The following is a 22,722-nucleotide window of genomic DNA, read 5'->3' as shown; positions in this document are numbered from 1 at the left end:
AGTATTTACTTGCTGAGTTTCCCAGCCACTGGGTCAGGTGGGGGATTGGTTCCCTGCAGTAAAGGCTGTGTGAGACATGCCCCAGACTGGGGGCATCCCCTAGGATCTGCAAAAGTTCAGGGACTTCCACACCCAGACCATTTGATCCCACTTTGATTCTGGGCCTCCATTCCCTGGCAGCAAGGACTCACCATGGCCATGGCTGCCCTTGTTCCTGTGCCTTTGGGTGAGGGCTCTGGCAACAAGTGACTAGAGCCTGTGGCTACATGGACTTTCCGGGGTCAGTTCTGGGGGCTCATAGGGAGGATTAGATGGTTCTGCTTCATCCTCAAACTGCCCACTCCTCCCCTTGCCCTCACTGCCTCCATCTCCTCCCTTCCTTGTGGACTGTGGACCATTCAGAGACGCCTTTACAGGGTATGGAAAGAAGAGGGCTAAAATAGCACCAATATCCAGCCTCTCATGTTCCCTTTTCTTCTCCCTTTTTTTTCATACTGTTCATTTTTACTCATTTTTTCTGGCACTAGTTTCCCCTCCCTGTTTATTTCTCTGTCTCTCTCCCACTCTCTTCAAATCCCAGTCACAAGCCACACTCCAGGACTCTGTATGTTCCTGTTTTACTTTCATGCACCTTTTCTTCTTGTGTCTTCTATTTCCTCCGGTTGAGGCAGCCCTGTCCCTGCCTCTTCCAGTTTTGCCAACCCCAAATCAGTTAAAAATCATGAGTCAGATGCTGAAAAATGAAGAGGTTGACCCCAAATCAGGATCTTACTTTTAACGATTATATAAAGTTTTCGGTCTATTTTTTAGATTTTACAACTCCCCCTTCCCATCACCCATGTGTGTGACTGTCACTGTCTGGAGTGGTTCACAACCGACCTCAGGGCAGACTGTCGGAAACAGGGCAGATACCCCAGACTGGCAGTGTGTGCTATAATTAGATTCCTCCAAGCAGGTAAGAAATGTGAATTCCTGGTTTACCACGGACAGTCCCCATAGACTCTCCAGTCTATCTTGCCACCCAGACAAACTGGACTTAGTGATACATGGTCACTTACACCAAAACTCACACCAAGTTCAGGTTGCTTCCAGTCCCAAGAAACCAGTCACTTACCCCAGATTATTTGGTACCCTACATCTTACACCAAAGACAACGCCTGTAGCCGATCCTGTAATAAACTATCTGAGGATTTATTAACTATGAAAAAGAAATAAAAAAGTTATTTACAGGTTAAAGCAAGCAAACATACACACACAAATGAGTTACCATTTAAATCCTAAGAGTGACAGAGCTGTAGGATCTGTCAAGTTTAAGTGTCTTTCAGGGCACACCCAGGAGGCAGCCCCTGGGGACCTCTGGCTTCACCTTGGTTTCTCTGGCCCTGTGAGAGATCAAACAGTGAAGAGATGGAAAAATTTCCTGTGACCTTATTTTATTCCCTTCATTCAGCTTCCAAGTCCCCAGGATTAGCTGCCTGGCAGGTAGCATTTTCAAGGTACAACAGGGCCATTACCCTACCCTTTGTGTTGTGATATTCCTTGATGGCCCATCTGATTTTGATAGTCCTTCTGGATGGGTGGGGTGTGTGTGTGATTCCTATGTTTGGGCTCATAAGTTCAGAGCAAACATTTGAAAGCCAAACCTACCTATGGGTATGTCTACACTACGAAATTAGGTCGAATTTATAGCAGTCAGTTTTTTAGAAATCGGTTTTATATAGTCGATTGTGTGTGTCCCCAGAGAACATGGTCTAAGTGCATTAAGTGCATTAACTCGGCGGAGCGCTTCCACAGTACCGAGGCTAGCGTCGACTTCCGGAGCGTTGCACTGTGGGTAGCTATCCCACAGTTCCCGCAGTCTCCGCTGCCCATTGGAATTCTGGGTTGAGATCCCAGTGCCTGATGGGGCAAAAAACATTGTTGCGGGTGGTTCTGGGTACATATAATCAGGCCCTCCCTCCCTCCGTGAAAGCAAGGGCAGACGATCGTTTCACGCCTTTTTTCCTGAGTTACCTGTGCAGACGCCATACCACGGCAAGCATGGAGCCCGCTCAGCTCACCGTCACCGTACGTCTCCTGGGTGCTGGCAGACGCGGTACTGCATTGCTACACAGCAGCAGCAACCCATTGCCTTGGGGCAGCAGACGGTGCAATAGGCCTGATAACCATCGTCATCATGTCCGAGGTGCTCCTGGCCGCCTTGGTAAGGTCGGTCAGGAGCGCCTGGGCAGACATGGGCACAGGGACTGAAAGAGGAGTGACTCGACCAGGTCATTCTCTTTAGTCCTGCAGGCAGTCCTATTGCACTGTCTTCTGGCAAGCAGGCAGGAGATGAGGATGGCTAGCAGTCCTTCTGCACCGTCTGCTGCCAGCCAAAGATGTAAAAGATAGATGGAGAGGATCAAAACAAGAAACAGACCAGATTTGTTTTGTATTCATTTGCTCCCCCGACCCTCGCTCTGTGAAATCAACGGCCGACAATCGTTTTGGTGAGGTCTGTCAGGGGCACCTTGAAAAGTTTAATGGAGATTCAGTCCTGCCTGAAATACCGGGCAGAGGGACAGCTCAGTGGGTTGAGCATTGGCCTGCTAAACCCAGGGCTTTGAGCTCAATCCTTGAGGGGGCCATTCTGTGTGACAGTTGTTTTTGTTTCTCCTTGATGTAAAGCCACCCCCTTTGTTGATTTTAATTCCCTGTAGGCCAACCCTGTAAGCCATGTCGTCAGTCGCCCCTCCCTCCGTCAGAGCAACAACAGACAATCGTTCCATGCCTTTTTTCTATGCAGACGCCATACCACGGCAAGCAGGGAGCCCGCTCAGATCACTTGGGCAATTAGGAGCACATTAAACACCACGCGCATTATCCAGCAGTATATGCAGCACCAGAACCTGGCAAAGCAAAACCGGGCGAATAGGTGACGTCAGCGCGGTGACGAGAGTGATGAGGACATGGACACAGACTTCTCTGAAAGCACGGGCCCTGGCAATGCAGGCATCATGGTGCTAATGGGGCAGGTTCATGCGGTGGAACGCCAATTCTGGGCTCGGGAAACACACACACTGGTGGGACCGCATAGTGTTGCAGGTCTGGGACAATTCCCAGTGGCTGCAATACTTTCGCATGCGTAAGGGCACTTTCATGGAACTTTGTGACTTGCTTTCCCCTGCCCTGAGGTGCAAGAATACCATGGATGAGAGCAGCCCTCACAGTTGAGAAGCAAGTGGCAATAGCCCTGTGAAAGCTTGTAACTCCAGAGAGCTACTGGTCAGTCGGGAATCAATTTGGAGTGGGCAAATCTACTGTGGGGGCTGCTGTGATGCAAGTAGCCAACGCAATCAAAGATCTGCTGATATCCAGGGTAGTGACTCTGGGAAATGTGCAGGTCATAGTGGATGGCTTTGCTGCAATGGGATTCCCTAACTGTGGTGGGGCCGTAGACGGAACCCATATCCCTATCTTGGCACCGGAGCACCAAGCCGGAGAGTACATAAACCGCAAGGGGTACTTTCCAATAGTGCTGCAAGCTCTGGTGGATCACAAGGGACGTTTCACCAACATCAACGTGGGATGGCCGGGAAAGGTACATGACGCGCGCATCTTCAGGAACTCTGGTCTGTTTCAAAAGCTGCAGGAAGGGACTTTATTCCCAGACCAGAAAATAACCGTTGGGGACGTTGAAATGCCTATAGTTATCCTTGGGGACCCAGCCTACCCCTTAATGCCATGGCTCATGAAGCCGTACACAGGCAGCCTGGACAGTAGTCAGGACCTGTTCAACTACAGGCTGAGCAAGTGCAGAATGGTGGTAGAATGTGCATTTGGACGTTTAAAGGCGCGCTGGCGCAGTTTACTGACTCGCTTAGACCTCAGCGAAACCAATATTCCCACAGTTATCACCGCTTGCTGTGCGCTCCACAATATCTGTGAGAGTAAGGGGGAGACGTTTATGGCGGGGTGGGAGGTTGAGGCAAATCGCCTGGCTGCTGGTTACACGCAGCCAGACACCAGGGCAGTTAGAAGAGCACAGGAGGGCGCGGTGCGCATCAGAGAAGCTTTGAAAACCAGTTTCATGACTGGCCAGGCTTCGGTGTGACAGTTCTGTTTGTTTCTCCTTGATGAACCCCACCCCCCTTGGTTCACTCTACTTCCCTGTAAGCCAACCACCCTCCCCTCCTCCCTTCGATCACTGCTTGCAGACGCAATAAAGTCATTGTTGCTTCACATTCATGCATTCTTTATTAATTCATCACACAAATAGGGGGATAACTGCCAAGGTAGCCTGGGAGAGGTGGTGGAGGAGGGAAGCACTGGGAGGGGTGCTGGAGGAGGAGGGAAGGACATGGCCACACAGCACTTTAAAAGTTTGAAACTTTAAAATTTATTGAATGCCAGCCTTCTGTTGCTAAGGCAATCCTCTGGGGTGGAGTGGCTGGGTGGCCGGAGGCCCCCCCACTGCGTTCTTGGGCGTCTGGGTAGGGAGGCTATGGAACTTGGGGAGGAGGGCAGTTGGTTACACAGGGACTGTAGCAGCAGTCTGTGCTCCAGCTGCCTTTCCTACAGCTCAACCATATGCTGGAGCATATAAGTTTGATCCTCCAGCAGCCTCAGGATTGAATCCTGCCTCCTCTCATCACACTGCCGCCACCTTTCAGCTTCAGCCCTCTCTTCAGCCCTCCACTTACTCTCCTCAGCTCGCCACCTCTCCTCCCGGTCATTTTGTGCTTTCCTGCACTCTGACATTGTCTGCCTCCACGCATTCGTCTGTGCTCTGTCAGTGTGGGAGGACAGCATGAGCTCAGAAAACATTTCATCGCGAGTGCGTTTTTTTTCACCTTCTAATCTTCGCTAGCCTCTGGGAAGGAGAAGATCCTGTGATCATTGAAACACATGCAGCTGGTGGAGGAAAAAAAAGGGACAGTGGTATTTAAAAAGACACATTTTATAGAACAATGGGTACACTCTTTCACGGTAAACCTTGCTGTTAACACTACATACATAGCACGTGTGCTTTCGTTCCAACGTCGCATTTTGCTTCCCCCCACCGTGTGGCTAGCCCTTCCCCCCTCCCCGTGGCTAACAGCGGGGAACATTTCTGTTCAGCCACAAGCAAACAGCCCAGCAGGAACGGGCATCTCTGAATGTCCCCTGAAGAAAAGCACCCTATTTCCACCAGGTGACCATGAATGATATCACTCTCCTGAGGAAAACACAGAGAGATAAAGAACGGATGTTGTTTGAACGCCAGCAAACATACACTGCAATGCTTTGTTGTACAATGATTCCCGAGTACGTGCTACTGGCCTGGTGTGGTAAAGTGTCCTACCATGGGGGACGGAATAAGGCTGCCCTCCCCAGAAACCTTCTGCAAAGGCTTTGGGAGTACATCCCGGAGAGCCGCAAATGCCAGGGCAAATTAATCATTAAACACGCTTGCTTTTAAACCATGTATACTATTTAAAAAGGTACACTCACCAGAGGTCCCTTCTCCACCTGGCAGGTCTGGAAGGCAGCCTTGGGTGGGTTCGGGGGGTACTGGCTCCAGATCCAGGGTGAGAAACAGTTCCTGGCTGTCAGGAAAATCGGTTTCTCCACTTGCTTGTTGTGAGCTATCTACAACCTCATCATCATCATCTTCCTCGTCCCCAGAATCTGCTTCCGTGTTGCCTCCATCTCCATTGAAGGAGTCAAACAACACGGCTGGGGTAGTGGTGGCTGAACCCCCTAAAATGGCATGCTGCTCATCATAGAAGAGGCATGTTTGGGGCTCTGACCCGGAGCGGCCGTTCGCCTCTCTGGTTTTCTGGTAGGCTTGCCTCAGCTCCTTCAGTTTCACAAGGCACTGCTTCGGGTCCCTGTTATGGCCTCTGTCCTTCATGCCCTGGGAGATTTTGACAAATGTTTTGGCATTTCGAAAATTGGAACGGAGTTCTGATAGCACGGATTCCTCTCCCCATACAGCGATAGATCCCGTACCTCCCGTTCAGTCCATGCTGGAGCTCTTTTGCGATTCTGGGACTCCATCATGGTCACCTCTGCTGATGAGCTCTGCATGGTCACCTGCAGCTTGCCACGCTGGCCAAACAGGAAATTGAAATGCAAAAGTTCGCGGGCCTTTTCCTGTCTACCTGGCCAGTGCATCTGAGTTGAGAGTGCTGTCCAGAGCGGTCACAATGGAGCACTGTGGGATAGCTCCCGGAGGCCAATACCATCTAATTGCATCCACAGTACCCCAAATTCGACCCGGCAAGGCCGATTTCAGCGCTAATCCACTTGTCAGAGGTGGAGTAAGGAAATTGATTTTAAGAGCCCTTTAAGTCGAAAAAAAGGGCTTCGTCGTGTGGACGGGTGCAGAGTTAAATCGATTTAATGCTGCTAAATTCGACCTCAACTCCTAGAGGAGACCTGGGCTATTTTCTTATAGCATGGAATTCCAGCATTACATGTGAAATCAATGCATGCAGCAATTTACAAGTATTTCGTGGAGTCTAAACACTCAACACACTCTTGCAAGACTAATACCTATTTTAAGTAAAAGTAACATACAGGTGAACTGGTCTGATCTCCAGCTATGAGTTTGCCAGTTCTTAGCTAATGCCTGAAGTTTTGGTAAGAGCTGGCACTTGGTTTGCCAGCATCACAGTGACAATTACAGTGTTCCCAACTCATCCATGTCTATAGAGGAAAGTGACTTTAGCCCCTGTTGCAGGAGCTGTTGCTGTGGGTACCATAGATCTAATGACACAGATTTGTATAAAACGTTTCATGCTGGTGCGGGGCTTCCAGCTTCTCTCCAACCCCCAAATCCCAATTAATTAATTCTGTGACCCTGCAGTCCCCACATCTGCCCATCAGTCCAGTCCGCTCCTCTTCAACCCCTCCTCCTTCCCATCCCTGGTGCCGAAGTGGGGAGGGAGCAGATTCCCTTCTGGGGGCAGAGATAAGGAGCTACCAGATGGGAAATGACATGAGGCAGACCACTAGATAGATGCAAACCTTCTAGGGTCGCAGAGATTAGGATGACGGCATCTAGAGGAGCCAATTTTTCATTCCTAGTGGGCTATTTCCCCCATGTCTGACCCAGGATCCCCACAGTCCTCTTGACCATAGAGGACAGTGACAAACAGGCTGCACAATCCTGGGGCAATGAGATTGGCTTCTCCATCTCAATCACTCCCTGCTCCCTATGGTTTGTCAGTCCAGACCCCATGGAACTTCTGGGGTCATGGAGACGACATGATAGAAAGTCTGCAGGAATACAAGAGTACTAGAGACTGGTGTGTCTGATGCTGGAGAGGCTGATTTCAGGATCCCCAGTGCACTATGCTCCCACCATGTCTCAGGGACACAGGCTGAACTGGGATCTCTGCCCCACCCGGAACCAGGGATAGATTCTCTCCCCATCGAAAGAGATTGTTGGGAAAGTGAAGATTGGGTCATCATTATCAGCATTGGCAAATATCACTTGCCCCTGTTCATAGTCCACAGAAACCCGGATAAACCTGAGATCACGACTCAGGGACAGAGGCGTCTCAGAGGAGGAGACAGCGCAGAACGTATTCATATACCAATCCACAGCCCAGATCCTGTCCTCAGGGTTACGGGTTATCCCTCCCTTCCTCCACACAGACTCTCTGGCCACCCTCACAGCCCAGGTTCCCTCATCCTTCACCTCCACCTCCCAGTAATGTCTCCCCGAGGTGAATCCCTCGCAGCCCAGCACACAGACTCTAGTATCAAATCTCTCAGGATTGTTGGGCAGATCCTGCCGGGTGTAACTATAGCTCACACTTTTCCGATCCTCAGACACGATCAGTCGGGGATGAGCTGTGTCTGGATCCAGAGTCACATTTGCTGGAGAGAGAGAATCAGAGCGTGAGGGGCAGAGCTCAGTCCTGGGGGCTGGTGGTGCCATGTTTCACGCTCCCCAGCAGCCCTGGTCTGGCTGGGACAGCCTGGATCCCAGGGAGCTGCTTCTGTCTTGGGCACCTGAGACTGAGCAGATCTCTCACTGCAGTTCCTCACTGTGTTTAATGGGACCTGCTTCTTTAGTTTCTCCTTTGTTTGCAGAGACTTCAGCTCCCGGCTCCCTCTGCTGGGGCTGCTCCATTCCCAGCAGCACAGACACAGCAAGGAAGGTCTCAGAAGCTTTTCGTGAGGAGGGAGCAAGGGAGGCAGGTACCAGCTTTAAACCTCAGAGGGAAGCTCCTTCCCCTAATGTAGCCTCCACTCCCAGGCCGGGGAACAGAGAGGAAGGTGCAGCATTGGGGAAGAGCCGCTCCAGACCAGAGAGTAGGAGATGGTGGGGTACCCCCATTCCCAGCCCAGAGAGAAGGCGGGGGGTGTGGGGGGAGGCGAGAGCGGGCAGCTTCAGAGGGAGAGCACCTCCCCAATCCAGGAAGCAGTGAGCAGCTCCAATGGGAGAGCCCAGCCCTGCCCACAGGAAAGGGAGGATATTGGAGAAAGGGCAAAGGAGAGGGATGTGTCAGCCCTCAGGGGAGAGGTTTTTCTGTTCATCACTCTGAATATAATATTAAAAAGGTCAACGAATGCCTATGAAAATGCCAGGATCAGTGTTCAGGTGTTTGGATGTTGGTCAGTGCGAGTGTTTCTGATCATTGGCGTGGGCACGAACTCAGCACTAAGGTTGGCAATTGGCTTCAGGATTGTTTGTCTGACTTCAGCTTGGGATCTCCTTAGCATGACATGCTTTTATTTTTAGGGCTGTGTATGGCATGACCAGTGTCGGTTTGGTTGATTTTATTAACATATTTTTGTGGGAATTTTCTCATAATTTAAAGATAGTCTCCAGCTGAAATCTCACCCAGTCTGCGTGACCCTAGGGATTTCTCTCTTTTTGTCTGCAGTTCAGATGGCAGAGTGGTTGGAGGGGCAAAGGATAAGAAAGATGAGCTTTCACGCTGTCGTATGTGTAACCGCATTCTTATTCTAAACCAATATAACTGTCTTTTAATTACAACCAAAAAACAAACCGAGGCACAGACACACACTTAGGGCTTTAATATCAATATCAACTAGTCTGAAACCTCCTTTTTCCTCTTTTATTCAGACGTCTCACAGCAATGGAATCAACTGTCATTAAGCCACACCTGGGAGATGCAATCTCGAGGAGAGATATCCTTTCCCCTCATCATCCACCCCCCAACCCCAGCTGGTTTGTCTCATTCACCACTTGCATTTTGCCATAACTTAGACCCAGATCCTGCAAAAAGTTTAGGGCAAAAGTAGCTTTGCACACTTTGGTCTCTTTGACATTCATGGGATGTTAAGAATTTGCAGTCAGGGCTCTGAATTGTAAACTTTTTGGGTCTATTTACTCAGCACTCTGCAGAGCTCAGCACAATGGGGCCCTTTCCCCTCCATAGACTGAAATATGAATAATGATACAATTATTTTATAAGTGGGGAAATTTGAGATGGAAGAGGGTCAACTCAATGGGCCAAATTCATCCTGAACTGGCAAAGGGATAGAGAAGGCCAATCTGTGACTCCCCTATTTAGTGGCTTCAGAGGGCAGTGCAGACCTTGGCACAGGCTAGGGAAGTCCTGAGATCCAGCTAGAGAATCACCCCGGATTCATTGGGCCCGATAGGCTTTGCCAGCTCTGTAACTGGGAGAGATAAACTCAGGGGGCACAATTTAGGCCATTTGGCTAAATTTGGACCTTAATGTTGTGACCTTTGGTAAATCATGAATTAATTTGAAACATCCTGATGCCTGGGCCCCTGCTACATCTGCTCAATTTCTCTACTTTCCACATTTTATTAAATAGATATGTCATCTAATTGGCCAGAGCCCATCTCCTCCCAATCTCAGAGGCATATTCCACTTTCCCTTCCTAGGTCCTGTCTTAGTACCTTTGAACATCCTCAGCGTCTCCCTAAGAGCAATATATTTCTGGGAGAAATTGCTGAGCCCCTTTTCCAGTTCAGGAGAAATCTCCACTGACTTCTGGAGCTTCCTCTTCTCACACCTGGAAAGAAAAAAATTCACATTCTTATATTTCATTTAGTGATACGTTATAATTTCTTGTTAAAAGGGGAATTGAGTCTCCATGGCCAATTCACTCCCTGGCCTCTATGCTTCTGATGGATAGGAGATTCCAGTGCTAAGAGCGGTAGAAATCTGTCCATTAGGAACTAGACTGATACACCAACTCCCCCCTACCCAGCTCATTCCACACTGGTCTCCAAACAGGTGGGATCTCTCTTTATCGCAGCAGACCTGGGTTAAATTGTAACCAGCATAGGTGCTGACTTCCCCTCTGCCTGGTGGTGCTGGACCCCCACCCCACCCTGGCCATGTCCCTGCCCTGCCTTTTCCCACCCTGCCCCCATTCCACCCCCTTCCTCCAAGTCCCCACCCCCGCCCCACCTCTTCTCCGCCTCCTCCCCCAAGCATGCCGTGTCCCCCTCCCTCCTGGAGCATCCTAAGTGCCGCCAAACAGCTGTTTGGTGGCGGGCCGGTGGCAGGGAAGCGCTGGGAGGGAGGGGGAGGAGCATGGACGTGGCGCGCTCAGGGGGGGCATGGGGACCTTGGTTGTCAGTGGGTGCAGAGAACCCGCTAATTTTTTCCCATGGGTGCCTATGGTAACCAGTACCTCAGCACTCCTATTCCGTCCCCAGAATCCTGAGCCAGCAAGTCCCCCAGGGATGTAGCATCCAATTCAATAGATAATCCCAGACTCTTCTATAAAAAGGTGAGACTCTCAGGATTAAGTTAATCAGAGATTGGTATCCAAAATGTGACCCTGCCCCACCCATTTTGCTGTGTGACCCTGGGGAGATGTGGTGTTAACATGGTTTCCAAGCTTTTTTCCAGCATAAGAGGTATGTGTGGGAGTGAGAAAGAGCCACGTCCCTGCTCAAGGTGCTTCCAATGTCCTAGAAAAGACAGACAGAGAGAGAGAGAGAGAATCTCAGTCCTACCTGAGTCACACACTTGGGATCTCAGGGAAGGGATTTTGCAGATATAGGGTAAAAAGGACAAGGGTCATGGATACACTGAGCTAATGAGGCTTTTCCATTTCTAATATAAAAGTGTCTCTATCTCTTGAAAGAACAATTGTAACTCACATTTGTGCAATGCACACACTGAGTTATGCTGTCCTCTCTGACCGCTTGACCCCAGTGTCCAGGATTCAGGAGCAGTCCTGTCCCTTTGTTTGGGATCTGGGATGTTTCTCTGACTTGGTCTCACCTGCAGGAATTCACTCGCTGACTCCTGACCCTTCCCCTCCATCTCACTGATCAGCTCACTGAGATGGGAAATCTTCTTAGAAAGTTTAGGGAAATAGTCATTCTGTATGTTCACAATCTCCTTGTCCAACTGGTCCAGCTGGGCCAGCAGGAGTCGCTCTTGTTCCTCCAGGAACTGCCGCAGTTGCTGAAATTGACATGCAATCTTCTGCCTCTCCGCCTGGGTCTGTTTCTGTAAAGCAGGAGGGAAAGGGCTGGTCAGGGACATGGACGGAGCCTGGGGTCCTTGCATGGAGTGCTGAGTGTGCAGGAGGGAGACTTTCTTTTCCAATTCTAAGACATCAAGTACTTGACTATACCTTGTGGGAGACTATGCCCTGTATCCCACGAGGGAGAGGATTTTCTCACACCTTCCCATTTGGCCTCTATCTCTCTTACAGAGATATTTCCATGTGTGACCCGGTCAGGATAGTGCGTTATCAGGGACCTCAGAGATGGAGACCCCAAGGCAGCGGGATTCAGGACTCAGCACTAGATCTGGGAGAAATTTTTTTGCACTAAACTTTTCTTCAGGGAAAATGCAGTTTTGTCGCCTCTGAAATGTTTCATGAGTTCATGTAAATTTGCTGTTTGGTAAAAAATAAATAAAAATCTTGAAAAAATCAAGACATTTATTTCAACTATTTCTTAAGAAAATAGCTTGATTTTTTTTATTTGAAATAAATTTATTTGAAAATTTCCTTATGGTTAATATAATTATATCATTTTAAAAAATGGTCCAGATCGAAACAAAACATTTTGAGTTTATCAAAGTGAAAGATGTCATTTGTCCAAGAAAAAATATTTTTTTTTATCTGCTCAAAATTTTTTAAAAGTTCATTTTTGGTTCTACCCAATTCCCCGCCCCCCGTTTAAAAAAATCCAGACAATGGAAAGTTCTGTTAGGTTCCCAGATCTCCACAGAATTACCTTGACAGAGAAGAAAAGAAAGAAACAATTCAATAAAAACGTACAGACTCAGGCATCGAGCGCTGCACTGGATACGTTCAGTTCACCTTGGGAAGATTTTCATCGAAGCCACAAAAGCTGGAAATTGATTCACTGATTGAAATGAAATGAATGACTCTGAAGAGGAAGATGTTACCCTTCTCTAGGGAGAGGGTTTTTCAGGCCCCCCCATAGGGAGGTGTGTGTGCACCTGCACGTACACACACCCACACAGTGTCCCAGGATCAGGGATCAACTGACAAACGCTCACTCTCCCCAAGGCCACAGAGGACTCTACCTACAGACACACCTCACGCCTCACGTCAGTGTGTAAAGCCCCACCAGTACCGGAGGCTGCTGGGCAATGGACGCAGCACTGCCAGGTTGTGGCTCAGAGGCAGCCTCATGGGATTTAGAATTTTTTTTTTGAAGGGGAGCCCAAACCAGCTGCTCCGGGAGAAGTCTCGAGAACGCCAAGTATTCCAGGACCACTGAGGTGGGGTGAGCTCAAGCCTGGGGACAGTTTTTGGGCAGTGGTGCTGAAATGCTCTTTATAGGGGGGTGCTGAAGGCGGAAGCCATGTATTTGTGTTGTTACCACTCCTTCAAGCCCAGGGGCAGCACCCCCAGAACCCCTAGTTCCAGCACCTATGTTTTTTGGGGGGAAATAAAAGGGAAAAAAACAGCGGGGGTGGGGGGAGGCGGCCACTCCCCCTGGAGTGCTGCTGTGAGCGGCAGAAACAGCTGGTGGAGTCTGGAGGGAGGCTTCCCAGTGCTGGGAGAGAGAGAGAGGCCAGCAGCGAGCCCGGCAGCGCCTGGCACCACAAAAGAAGGGACGCAGTAAGTGGGGAGCCCGTGGATAGGGACCACAGTGGCTGAGATGCATCGTCGCGGGGGTGCCAGGAACAGAGCTGAAGCCCAGTTCAGGAGGAACAGGAAAGACGAGGGTAATCGGAACAGTAGGGGACCCACCAAAGGGACAGTAAGAGGAAAGACAATGGCAGGCGGGGAAAAGAGGGAAAGTAAAAGGAAGAACAGTACAGTTAAACAAGAGGAAAAACAGCTGGAGTTTCTAAGGCTATGTCCACACTGGCAATTGAATGACTAAATTTTTTGTCTTTCAGAGGTGCTAAACCCTCTCCCCCGGGAGACAAACGTTTTGTTGCAGCAAGTGCCAGTGTGAACAGCACGCTGTCGGCAGGAGCGCTCTCCTGTCGCAAACGCGAACGGCGCTCGTGGGGGGGGAGTATTTTGTCGGCAAAGGAGCCAACAAACAGCGGCCACGCTGCCCGACTTGTGGTGACACAGCTGTGTTGACGTGGCCATGTCACTGAAAGCTACGTAGTGTGGACACGGCCTTTGCAACATAAGAAATTATTCAAAAAGCATTGTTCGAAAAACTATGGGAAAAGTAACGTAAGAAGGAGATATGAAGGAAATATGGTGTAATAAAGGATAAAGTGTAATTAAAGAGAAACAGACTTAAGAAATAAGGAGGAAGCGAGCTGTAGTGAAAATAAGAAAACAGCTAGGACTGTAAAACAAGAAATCCTTACCGTGGCCTAAGGTGTACAAGGCGAATGACAGGAAGAGGGAAATGAGCACAAAGGGACTGTAAACCAGAGAGGAGCAGAGGGATAATTGTTCAATTAAGAAACCAACACACTGCACCAAGGAATACCTGTTTTTATTTAGGCTGCAACACAAAACAGTAAACAAAGAACTTTTCCTCCAAACTCTGGGCTTAGAGAGGCTGAAAACTGAGAAGTGAACATGTATCCCTGGGGTTTATGTTCGAGTGCATTGGATTTTCTAATTCAAAATTCGGTTAGTTCATCAATGTAAATTGTTCCCTATAAAGTGAGTTTAATTAAACTAACAGTAGTTAATACACAGTAGATAAGAACAATAGTTTAAGGTGTAAGCCTGAGCAGTAGTTCCTGCTAAAACAACTCATTTTGATTCACTAGTGATTATTCCCCACTTAACTAAATTCTGCTTTACCCAGGACTGAACGGCCTCCATCCAGCTCATTACAAATGCAGGTGAAAAATGACGGGCACCTACCAGATACTCCTGGCTCCTCTTCTCTCCAGTCACTTTAAAGCCCAGAAACTTTTCTCTCTCCTCCCTCAGAGTCTGCAAATGGGCCTGGATCTTTTCCTGAACAAATGGAAATGTTTTGGGTGGTTTGATTTTTATTTTGATAGATCAGAGTGTGTGTGTGTGTGTGGGGGGGGGAACCTTTTCAACCCTTAACAAAAACAAACAAACAAACAAACAACTGACTGTATTGATGACAGGACAACCAAGCAGGGTTATGATATCAGCGAGACCAAGGACTTTAAGTCATATTAATATTAATGGAGCTGGAGAGGTTTGTATTTGACTTTGTGTCTCCCCTGATTTACACCACCATGAAACTGGGGTCACACCCTTGCATTGTTCTTTCACGGTGTGAAACAACCTGTTTTGGAGAAGGTTTAACTAACCAAGTGACAGCAATCCCAGAAGCCTGCAGGGTGAGAAATCTGGGCTGGGATTCTCAGCGGAGCCCAACTCCCACTGACTGTAAGCTCTCAAGCCTCGTGGATGGGACTGGCTGGACGGAACTGGTCGTAGCACTAGGGCAAACCCCATTAGACGTTCTGGGTTTTGTTGAGGACGGTGGGGCTTGGCCCGAGCGCTGTCCTGAGCCCTTCCCATGGCAATGCCGCCTGGGCAGCTATTCCACAGCTCCCAGCAAAGCTGCCAGCAGCAGCGGGTTCTGGGGTGTCAAAATGCTGCACCGTGGGAGAGCAGCGTGAGGACTAATGGAGCCACTGTGGCTGGTCCCTCAGACTGATGCGGGGCAGCCCCACCCGGGGGTTAGCTTTGCTGCAATCAAGTTCGATCCCAAAGAGATCTGACAGGGACCTGCACTGCCTGGAGCCCTCTTGTGCAGGAGCTCAAGGTGCTCAGGGGCCACCCCGTGTTCAGCCCAGCGAGCTCCTCTAGCGCAGACCAGCAACGTGGGAATTCAGAATCCCAAGGAGAAACGTCATCTCCTTGCTGGGCCTAGGACCTTTATCAAGGTGTTGTTCCCTCCTAATGGCCACACTTCATCACTGCTGTGGAGGCAGCGTGACCTAGTGATTAGGGTACTGGACTGGGCGTTGGGAGACCTGGGGTCTATTCCCAGCTCTGCCACTGAGCTGCTCAGTAACCTTGGACAAGCCCCATCCCCTTGTTGTGCCTCAGTTTCCCCTCCCACCTTCCGTCTGTCTTATCTACTTAGACTATAAACAGGCCAGGGATTGTCCCTCACTGGGTTTTGTGCAGGGCCCAGGACAGTAGAGGTAGGATCTTGTCTGAGGTCTGTATGTAAGTAAATAATAATAAATACTATGATACAAATCAGCAATAACCACAGCATGTAACTCCCCCTTCTGCAGCCTGAGGGCAGCACTCTCACACAGACTGGCCTACAGCTCTGGTGATTTAAACCTCACTGATCATTTAACAGCTTCAGTTCTGTAGAAAATTCCCCTATTTCACCAGTGGGAGCCAGTTTCGAAAAGGATTCGGGATTTCAGATAAAAGATGCCACATCAAACATCTGTATGTAAAGTCTTCATCTCTTGCCCGGCTTGCCACATTGCCACATCATTTACCCTTTACAGCATCTCTCATACAGTGAAGGCTTTACAAAGCAGAATGATGCTGTTATACCTGTGACTGTCAACATGTGATTAAATTAACTGGTAATTAAAACCCAAAGCTATAACTCATTAAACTTGACAGCAATTCCTTACCTTGTACTCCTCTGCAGCCTCCTCAATGGGAACGACTGTGTGATCTCGGTGAGCCCGGGATCTGTCACACGCTAGGCAAATGGGACTTTGATCCTCCTCACAGAACAGCTTGAGAGGCTCCTGGTGTTCCCCACACACCCTCTCCCCTCCTGCATCCTTTATTACCTGTAAACTCAGTTGTTTGGTTATTTCTATGACAGCTGCCAGCTGCCTCTTCGGCCTGGGGTTTCTCTGCTCACAGTTTGTCTACACTGAGGGTAGGTGATGGCTATACCTGATTTCTCTCAGCACTGGATGATGCAGGCTCAGCAGAAATTGTGCCCCCGCTCCAGAGTGACAGGTTTTCTGAAATACTCCAGACAGACGGGACAAGAAGCTTCATGCTGGAGTCTGCCCACGGGGTTCTTTCTGGCCATAACTCCCTCTGTGGAGAGCTGGACCCAGCCCCGTGGGACAGGAGTCACCACTGCGGCTGAGTGTAGGGTGGCCTCAGCTCTGCAATTCCTCCCCCCCAAGGATCTCACCTGTGCACCAAGCCCACCACTCATCTACCACCTTCCCATGACCCTCTGGCAGGTCACAACCCACCATTTGGGAACCAGTGCCAAGAGGGTATCAGCACCCTCAGCCCGATTCTGACCTCCCTGCCAAGCCCCCAGCAGGGAGGGGAGACTGGGCCGTGGACTCCCCCTCCTGCCTGCTGCCATTCAAGCACCTAAAACACTCTAGATTGAAAAGTATGGGCACTTACACGCTGCACCGAGGAAACGGGCAGCAAACGGACTATCGAGCTCGCTAATATACTCAGCCATCCTTACGAGTCCCCCACTCCCACCTCAGTCTGTTTCTTTATCCACCTGCTGCACATGGTCCTGGTTTTAGACTGTGAGCTCCCTTTGGTTAACTTGTCTGTACAGTGCCTGGCACAAGAGGGCCCTAATCCCTCACTGGGACTCGTAGATGCTACTGCAATGGGAAACCAGTGCATTCTATTAAATATTGTTATGAATGTCAACACAGAAAATTGTATGGGCACAAGGCTTGCACACTGAAATCTATGGCCCAAATTCCCAAACGGATATCCGCAGGATGGGGACTCTCTCGCTGTGGCCCTAGGAGATGTGGACAGTTGACAATGCTGGTCACAGGGTGGCTGGCCCTTGAAAGGGAGATGGGTCTCAGCCCTACCTGTGACATAGACAGCTCTCCTACGCAGGTGGGGACAATGAAGAAGGACCAGTGACCAGGAGTGGGTGGTGTGACATTGCACTCCATATGTTTATGAAAATATGCTGATGAATATAAATATGACATAACTGGAATTTGCTTTATGCTAAATATGCCATGTAACATATCTTTACAAAGGTTATGATCTACTGAATAGATTCATCCTATTTGTTTGCATGTATCTTTTCTATGTCTGAATTTAGGGAAATAAGATATAAACTTGTATTTCTCTGTGTGTGCTGATGAGTGGCCCATCAGCAAACATTTAACTAACAATGGGCGTTGGGAGACGCCAGTCCACACCTGAGCTTTCCTGGGAACATTCAAACTAACATGTAAACAATGGTGTCAGCCTGCAAAAAGCTGACTCTTTCATGGACATGTGACTTGCCCATGTGGCTACAAACTCCATACTGTTGCTGTGATTTTGCAAAGGAACAAAGGAATTTCCGCCTACAAGAAAGAGAATATAAAAGGTCCTGCAGCCCCACCCTTTTGTCTTCAGCTGGCTCAAGGTTGCTGGACCCAGGCCATAAACTACAGCTTTGGTCTGAAAAGGATTGGGCCCAGGCTAGGAAAGAATCCAGTCTGTGAAGTATGCTTATTGGAACATCTTTGAGGGTGAGATATTACCTGTAATCAGTTTCTTAACGTCTTAGGCTTAGACTTGTGAATTTGTTTTATTTTACTTTTGTGACCTTCCTTGTTCTGTCTGTTACTACTTGAAACCATTTAAATCCTACTTTTTATACTTAATAAAATCACTTTTGTTTATTAATAAACCCAGAGTAAGTGATTAATACCTGGGGGGAGCAAACAGCTGTGCATCTCTCTCTATCAGTGTTATAGGGGGCAGACAATTTATGATTTTACCCTGTATAAGCATTATACAGAGTAAAACAGATTTATTTTGGGTTTAGTCTCCCAGAAAGACTGAATCTTGTGTGCTGGGAAAGTCCCTGTTAACTGAGAAGCCCCTGGGCTGAGTGAATCTCCCTCTCAGTAAACTGCAGGGGGGTGTGGCCCAACCCCTTGGTCTGTGCTGGAGCTGAGTGGAGTGTCTTAACTCAGCAAGACAGGAGTGAAGGGGTACCTTTTCTGGCAGGGGGGTTGTTCTCAGTGGTATCCCCAGCACATCGAGTGACCGTCTCGAGGGGGTCTCTGTGACTGAACCCGTCACAGGTGGGTTATGTGCTCCAATCAGGCCTGGGGTAGCCAAAACAGAGGCCTATGGATGGCCAGAGGGAGGAGGTCTGTGTAAAAGGCAGAGGAGGCCTTGGATCTTCTTCATGGTGATAAGACCAAACTCCAGCCAAAAAGTCCTGGGAGTCCCTGCTGGGAGAGCAGGGGTGTAATTGACCACAACCCTTTGTGGATTATTTCTGGGAACCTCAGAGGGAAACTGAGGCAGGGCCTCTGCAGAGTCACCCTGGGCCATGAGGGGGCACGCTGGAGGCGGTGACCCTGCTACAGTGCCCTATTGCTGTGCTGCTCCCTCCCACCCAGTCCCTGCTTCCTGCAATCCCACCCCTGATTTTATCAAACAGACTTGCTCGGGTCTGTAGGATGGGAGCACCACTTCAGTGCCCCCGCTAAGTCTCATGAGGGTGGGGCTCCCTTCCTGCCTGCGTGAGGAGTTCTGCAGGGAAAGCGTGATGGGGATGTGTGCCCAGAGGACAGCCCCAGCAGCATCCTACTGCTTCCTCGGCCCCAAGAGGGGAGAAGCAATGAAAGGGAGTTTGTGTCTCTGGGATGTGGTGGGAGGGGCAGAGCAGGTGAGTTTCCCAAGGCTCTAGCTATAAAAATGATGATTAGTCAGTAAATTCCTACCTTGAATTCTTCAGCAGCAACCTCCTCTGCAGAAATCACAGAGTGATCTCTGTGCTCCTTGGATTTGTCACACACGACACAGATGAGGATTTTATCCTTTTTGAAGAAAAGTTTCAGAGGCTCTTTGTGTTTCTCATACAATGTCTCTGCTTCTGGTTCCTTCACTGACTGCAACCTCAATTCTCTGACTGCTTCTGCAACATTCCTGAGCTTCTTGTTAAGTCTGAGATTCCTCTGGGGAAAGACCTCTCTGCACTGAGGGCAGGAGACCTCTGTATCCAAGCTCTCCCAGCACTGGGTGATGCAGGCTCTGCAGAAATTGTGACTGAACTTGGCTTAGTCATTGGGCATTTCCTTTCTGGGCACAGTCTCGTATTCTCTGGTTTTTGCGGACTGCAGAGTAGCTTTGAACTAAGTGTGATGAGTCCAAACTGAGACTAACTCCTCCCTTTGTTAACCCAGAAATCCGTGGCGTAGATACCCCATTGCCCTGCAACTTCCCTTGTCCTTTACTCACTCACGTATACAAATTAGAGCTGGTCAAAGAAAAAAATTCTAATGGAACAATTTTTCTGCTGGAAAATGTTATTTTGATTAAATCAAAACTTTGCATGGGAATATGCCAACTTTGATTGAAGGCCAAGCTCGCCTGGCTTGGCCTTCTCTGCCAGAAGAGAGGCAGACAGACTAGGATCAGGACCACCAGCTGTGCCCCCAAAAGACTGAGCTCTGGGCCAATCCTCCAAATATCTGAGACCCACATCCTGCCCCAGAACAACCCCCCCAAACTGGACCAGCCCCACCTCCCGCCCCAGAATGACCATCCGTGACCTGGACAGCACACCCAGCTCAGCCAGGAAGGAGAACTCTTGATACTTTCTTTGGGTTTTTATCTACGGCTTTGGCTACACTTGCATGTTACACCGCAATAAAGCCTCCCAGAGCGCTCTACCTTACTCCCGTCCACACTGGCCAGGCACGTAGAGCGCTCTGACTCCCTGGCTGGAGTGCTCCTGGTACTCCACCTCCCCGAGAGGATTAACAGCTGTTGCGCATCGGCTGAGACGCTCCAGCTCCAGTGTAAACGGGGAATAAGGTTATTAGGCACTGATTGACCTCCGGAAACTCCCCATAATCCTTTTAACTGACGCGTCCTCTCTTGTTCGGTTGTGAACTCCGGACGTGGCCGTGCCGTTTCAAAGCTCCGTTTCGGGGGCTGCTTATCAAACACACACACACGGCTCCCATTGGCTTTGAATGAGTGAGAGGCAGGCGGGGGGCTCCGTTTGGAGCGCCGGCCGCTCCTGTTTGCTTGCAGAGCGAGGCGGCGGCGAGGCGGGGTTGGGGTCCATTTCAGCGAGGGGCTGCTTCTCTCGTCTATGAGAAAAAAGGAAAGAACGGCCGTTTGCTTTCAGTGAGTGAGAGAGAGGCGGGGGAGGGAGGGAGGGAGGTCTGGACTTACAAGACAGCACGCTGACACACTCTCAGCCCCCCAAACCCACTCTCTCTCCCCCCACGCTCCCTGTCACACTCCACCCCACCCCCGTTGGAAAAGCACGTTGCAGCCACGGGAACGCTGGGATGGCTGCCCCAATGCGCCCCTCCCACTGCAGCGGCAAACGTGGCCAGGACAGTGGGCTGGCAGCTGCCAGTGTGGACAGGCTGCAGCGCTCCCCCTGCGCGGCTGTAGAAGGCAGGTTTAACTCACAGCACCGTGCATCTGCAAGCGTGGCCACGGCCTGCCTGTCCTTCCCCTAATTGTCAGGGTCTCAAAATCTCCCGCTGTGGGAAGCGAAGATGCAGGCCCTGGACTCTACCTGCCGGCAGCCAACCGGACACACACAGACGGTCGCCTGCGGTCTGGTGCCACGCTGGAAGTGCCATTTCCAAGTGGTTGAGTTTTAAAGCTAGATTTGGCTGTTGGTTTCTGGCCCAAAGTTCTGAGGCCTGACAATTTCAGCAATGGCCAAATGTGGCTTGTTGTTGTAAGGGTCTGATTCTCACTTTGGGTGCCAAGGGGCCTGGCTGCAGCTCCCGGACAAGCCCTCCCCCAGGGTGTGTTTGCTGCTGCCCCTTGCCATGTCCAGGCTTCTTCTGCCTGGGTGTGTGGCCGGTGGTTTGTCTTTGGAAACTCCTGTGGGATGCGGCTTCCTTCGAGTTCCCAAAGGGTTTGTTGGACTCGGGCATGAGTCTCCTTTACCACGCAAGAGATCCCGGCTTCAAATTTCGACCAAGGCTGCATTTGCAGCTTACCTTGGAAGTTTTTTTCACCTGTGTTTTCTCCAACATCCTGCAGAGGGAGAGCTGCATTCGGGTCTGAATTTGGTTTGTTTGTCAAGGTGTAGGATTCTCACTTGGGGCGGGAGAGAGTGTGGAGAAGACCTTGGAAAGGTGAAGTCAGGGGCAGGACTTTTCAGGTGCCTGTTGTTGTGGGGGTTTGTTTGATTAGGGGTTTTGCTGAAATTGCGAGAAACGATGTCACTTTTCAGCCTGAAGGCTTGTTCTGTCCAGCAGCCCAAACGGCAAGCCTTGTTTCACCTGTTTAATATTGGACAGTGACAGGGTCACGTTAACACCTTTGTCTCTCTTTGAGCCCCTTGATTCTCTTTAAATTACCTCTAGGATGTCAGAAACACCATAGACAGGTGCCTGGCTCCTTCCCCTTCACACCTCATTATTCTGGCCACAGGCTGAGACAAAACAACTGTCCCAGGGCACAACTGTAAAGTGGGGAAGGTGACTCGAGAGGGTCGGAATCTCCTTTGGTTTATTACAAACCTGGGGTTCCTGCATTTCCTCCAAAACTAAAGCGGTTTTCTTAATCGCTTCTCTGCTAAGGCTGCGTCTACACTCCCCCTTGTGTCGGTAGAACGTATGTGGCTCAGGGGTGTGAATAAGCCACCCCCCGAGTGACACAAGTTACACTGACCTAAGCGCTGGTGTGGACAGTGCTATGGTGCTGGGAGAGCTTCTCCTGCCAACATGGCTATGGCTGCTCGTTGAGGGTGGAGAGCTCCCTCCCGTCGGCTTCCAGCGGCTCCACTAGAGACTGCCGCTGTAAACTCCCCAGTGCAGCCACAGCCTTCGGGCAAGGACGATGCCCCGGGACTCCGGGGACACAGTCCGGGCCTGTCACCTCCAGGGCACTGGGGTTCTCTTCTGCCCAGGGCAGGAGTGAACAAATGTCTGTAGGACGTGATGACCATTCAGAAACCGGTGAGGAATGAGCTGGTTTGAGGGGAGTTGATCTCGGTCCAGATGCAGGTGGGCAGATGTCCACAGAACAAAGACCAGCAGGAACATTGGAATCTATTGGTCACTGAAGCATGGAGGCCGAGGAGTGAATTGCCCACGGGGACTGAACTCCCGTCCTGTCCCCAGAGCTGGTCTCAGTCAATCAGGGCTGAAGCACATTGACGGGACACCTCGGGGAACCTTGCCCAGCCATTGCTGGGGCTGTAGCTATTCTGTGGCTGGCTACACAGAGATTCATTCTCCAATCCCCTCAATTCAGCATTTTACAGTGGGAAGAAATTCACAGTAAAATACAAAAATAAAATAAATCATGATTATTGGGAAAAAACCTGTTTCTTTCTTGATGTGAAAAAGGAAAGTTCCAGCAGCTGGAGGACACGTCTCCTGACCTGGAAAGCAGACCTGGTTATTGGTG

The 22,722-nt window shown here is 49.9% G+C and overlaps 1 protein-coding gene and 1 pseudogene across 1 annotated transcript in view; both read right to left on the bottom strand.

Moving 5' to 3' along the window:
• Nucleotides 1–22,722, bottom strand: part of LOC141996210 (butyrophilin subfamily 1 member A1-like) — a 660,168-nt pseudogene that overhangs the window by 307,510 nt on the left and 329,936 nt on the right.
• Nucleotides 7,337–22,722, bottom strand: part of LOC141995772 (zinc finger protein RFP-like) — a 41,231-nt gene continuing 25,845 nt past the window's right edge. Inside the window, exons 8-14 of the mRNA XM_074967159.1 lie at nt 19,053–19,382; nt 14,269–14,364; nt 11,217–11,447; nt 10,871–10,900; nt 9,877–9,983; nt 8,822–8,883; nt 7,337–7,851 (exon numbers count right to left, since the gene is read on the bottom strand). Coding sequence (XP_074823260.1) covers nt 7,337–7,851; nt 8,822–8,883; nt 9,877–9,983; nt 10,871–10,900; nt 11,217–11,447; nt 14,269–14,364; nt 19,053–19,382 — 1,371 coding nt within the window. The remainder of the gene's footprint in view (nt 7,852–8,821; nt 8,884–9,876; nt 9,984–10,870; nt 10,901–11,216; nt 11,448–14,268; nt 14,365–19,052; nt 19,383–22,722) is intronic.

The sequence above is a fragment of the Natator depressus genome, chromosome 11 (assembly GCF_965152275.1).
Source record: "Natator depressus isolate rNatDep1 chromosome 11, rNatDep2.hap1, whole genome shotgun sequence".
NCBI classification, from domain to species: Eukaryota; Metazoa; Chordata; order Testudines; family Cheloniidae; genus Natator; species Natator depressus.
This window is presented reverse-complemented; position numbering and strand designations above follow the sequence as displayed.